This window comes from Centruroides sculpturatus, unplaced genomic scaffold (assembly GCF_000671375.1).
Source record: "Centruroides sculpturatus isolate CEXI.00-Female unplaced genomic scaffold, Cexi_2.0 scaffold559, whole genome shotgun sequence".
Classification (NCBI taxonomy): Eukaryota; Metazoa; Arthropoda; class Arachnida; order Scorpiones; family Buthidae; genus Centruroides; species Centruroides sculpturatus.
In genome coordinates this window covers 10855-13491 of record NW_019384826.1, presented here as the reverse complement: position 1 = coordinate 13491, position 2637 = coordinate 10855, and the positions used below count along the sequence as shown (strand labels likewise).

Below are 2637 nucleotides of genomic sequence, written 5' to 3'. Positions count from 1 at the left end.
TGACTTAAATCTATCTGACAACAATCTGTCGCATAAGCCAATTGACCTAAAAAGCATGTTTTTTCGTTCTCAACTTCTGAGGCGTCAGTTAAATCATACTCCCTGTCGTCGGTGAACGAAGCATGGTTAAAACGGTTTAATCTTGCATTTTTGATTTGACTTGATTTGACTTGATTGCATTTTTTGATTTCATTGCAACGCTTACACGAAAATGTATCAGATTTGGAAGTAAACTTTTCTTTTTTATTTCTGCCGAAATCGTTTGTGTCACTAACCACAAGGGGTGGGCGCTCACCAAGTGATTTAGTGTCTTGAAAACCGTTTCCCTCTCCCCACTCAGTGGAATGCGAAAGGAACGTCTGTTCTTTTCTAGAGGCGTCATCTGATCTAATGAGTGTTGATTCAGCCGCAGACTTTCCATCGGGAACAAAAATTCGAGCATAATTAACACGAATAGTATTTTGACTTCGTTTCCCCATGACTTTGGATCCGTAGTTTGTTATAGAGAAGTTCAGTTTATTCAGAACATCTATTCCTATTATTACAGAATTACACAAATCACCTTCTACCACGTAAATATTTGCAGGAAGAGAGTATTCGTCAATCTTTATTTCACTTTCGAAGAAACCTAACGGAGAAATACTATTCCCATCTAATCCAATTAAAGATGCATCATCTGAGTTTAATTTCGGAGTCCCCACTTTATAATAAAAATGCCTTAGTATCATCGTTATTTCCGACCCGGTGTCGATGAGTCCTTTTGTTTTTGCACCTAGGATTTCAACATCCGTTTCAATTTTGTTGTTACATCTAGAGCAGGGGTGTCCAACCTTTTTGTTTCTCTGGGCCGCATTGCAAGAAGTCAAAAAGTTTTGGGCCACAAGTATATATTATATATACTTGTGGCCCAATATACAAGTATATTTAAGGATTATCATGACTAGATTATAATAATAAGTATTAAAACTTCATCACGAAACAGGATATTTTAAAAAATTACTTCTACAGACACTTTCAATTTTTACTTAGAAATAGATAAATTCATTTATTATAAAAGAGTCAAACGAAAATTTATTTGAAAAACACAAATATTTGTTTTATTTGAGTCTTTTAATTTGAGTCTATTAAACAAAACGCGACGAAACACCATTTTAAAGTGCATTTTTATTCAACTAATATATTTATAAATGATATGTAGCCCAAAAGTAGCCAAAGCACCAAATGATATTTTTTTACATCAAACTAAAAATAGTAGCCACATTTGGCGCAATGTAGCCAAATCTTGCAACGCTGGAAGAAATACTAAATAAAGCTGGAGTTGTGACTCAAAGGATTATAGAGCCAAATTCGGAAAAAGAAGAGAAAAGACAAAAGATAAAGAAGTGAGAAAGGTTGGAAAATTAAGACTCAATATTTGCCCAACAGAAGAACTATTTAACCTTTCTGAGAACTTTTCATCTTTTGTTCTTTCTCTCCTTTCACCAAATTTGGGTCTATAATCCTTTGAGTCACAACTCCAGCTTTATTTAGTAATCCTTCCTCATTCAAACATCTTCAAGTACATGAAAATATTCCATTTCCACTCAAAACTAAAATATGAATAAAGGTTTATGGCTTTGTGAAACTTCTTTTTTGAGTTTATGCCGTTGAAATAAATAAATAATAAAAAAATTAAAACATTTGTCGGTTTTGTTTACACCTTTATTGGGCCGCATTGGAACTTGCCTTGGGCCGCATGCGGCCCGCGGGCCGCGGGTTGGACACCCCTGATCTAGAGAAATGACTTAGTTCCATTTTGTTTACTTCTTTTTGAGGACAAGCGTTAGCTTTATGGCCGAATTTTGTGCACTTAAAACATCTAATACCTTCGGATTATACGAGCAATTACACGAAATGTGACCAATTTCATTACAATTAAAACATTCGACAGTTTTACCGTCATGCTTATTTCGATAAGGCTGGGGTTTTCGATGCTCTGTACGTAGATTCGGTTTAGACTGAAACGAACGAGAATATGTAGACCGGATCTTCTCATATACTCTCAACTTTTCACGAAATTCTGTCAAATTTATCTGTTCCGGATAACATCGCTTTGTTACTGGGTATGTCACGTATACCAGAAATAACATATTCGATCAACCCGTCAGGCTCAATTTTTCCACGACTAGCGAGTTCTTGCATTTTAAAGAAATATTCTTGTACGGATTCATTGGGGAGCATTTGGCGTTTAGCCAACATACCGTGCAATCGCGCTGAGTTATATTTACTGCCAAATTCAGCTTTTAATTCCGATTTCAATTTATCCCAGGAATTAATACCGCTTTGACTTTCAACAAATAATTTCGCTAACCCTGTTAAGGATTGTTTTGCAAATATAAATTTATGTAAATCAGACCAAGTCATCATTTTAGCAAAGTCTTCGAATGCAACCAGCCATTTATCGATAGAACAATATTCACTACCATCGAAAGGTTTGATTACGTTTTTCACGTCATGAAAGTTAATGGAAAGTTTAGTCATATCTGAAACACGCAGACAATTATTGCTAGGTAGATCATCGGCAACAGTTTGAACTTCTAATACATCTTCGTCTTCGGTATCAACATCTGCCAAGATCAGATTTGATTGTAATGATTT

The 2637-nt window shown here is 35.2% G+C and overlaps 1 protein-coding gene across 1 annotated transcript; it reads right to left on the bottom strand.

The window, feature by feature from the left end:
* Positions 1-1819: 1819 nt before the first annotated feature.
* LOC111630025 lies at positions 1820-2625 on the bottom strand. The gene has a single exon (XM_023374025.1). It carries the CDS (start codon positions 2518-2520, stop codon positions 2050-2052), a length of 471 nt encoding a protein of 156 aa, XP_023229793.1. The 5' UTR covers positions 2521-2625; the 3' UTR covers positions 1820-2049.
* Positions 2626-2637: the final 12 nt, after the last annotated feature.

What these genes read in the sequence shown, in the direction of transcription:
- LOC111630025 (XM_023374025.1), bottom strand. Translation starts at nt 2,520, where the DNA reads ATGACTAAACTTTCCATTAACTTTCATGACGTGAAAAACGTAATCAAA.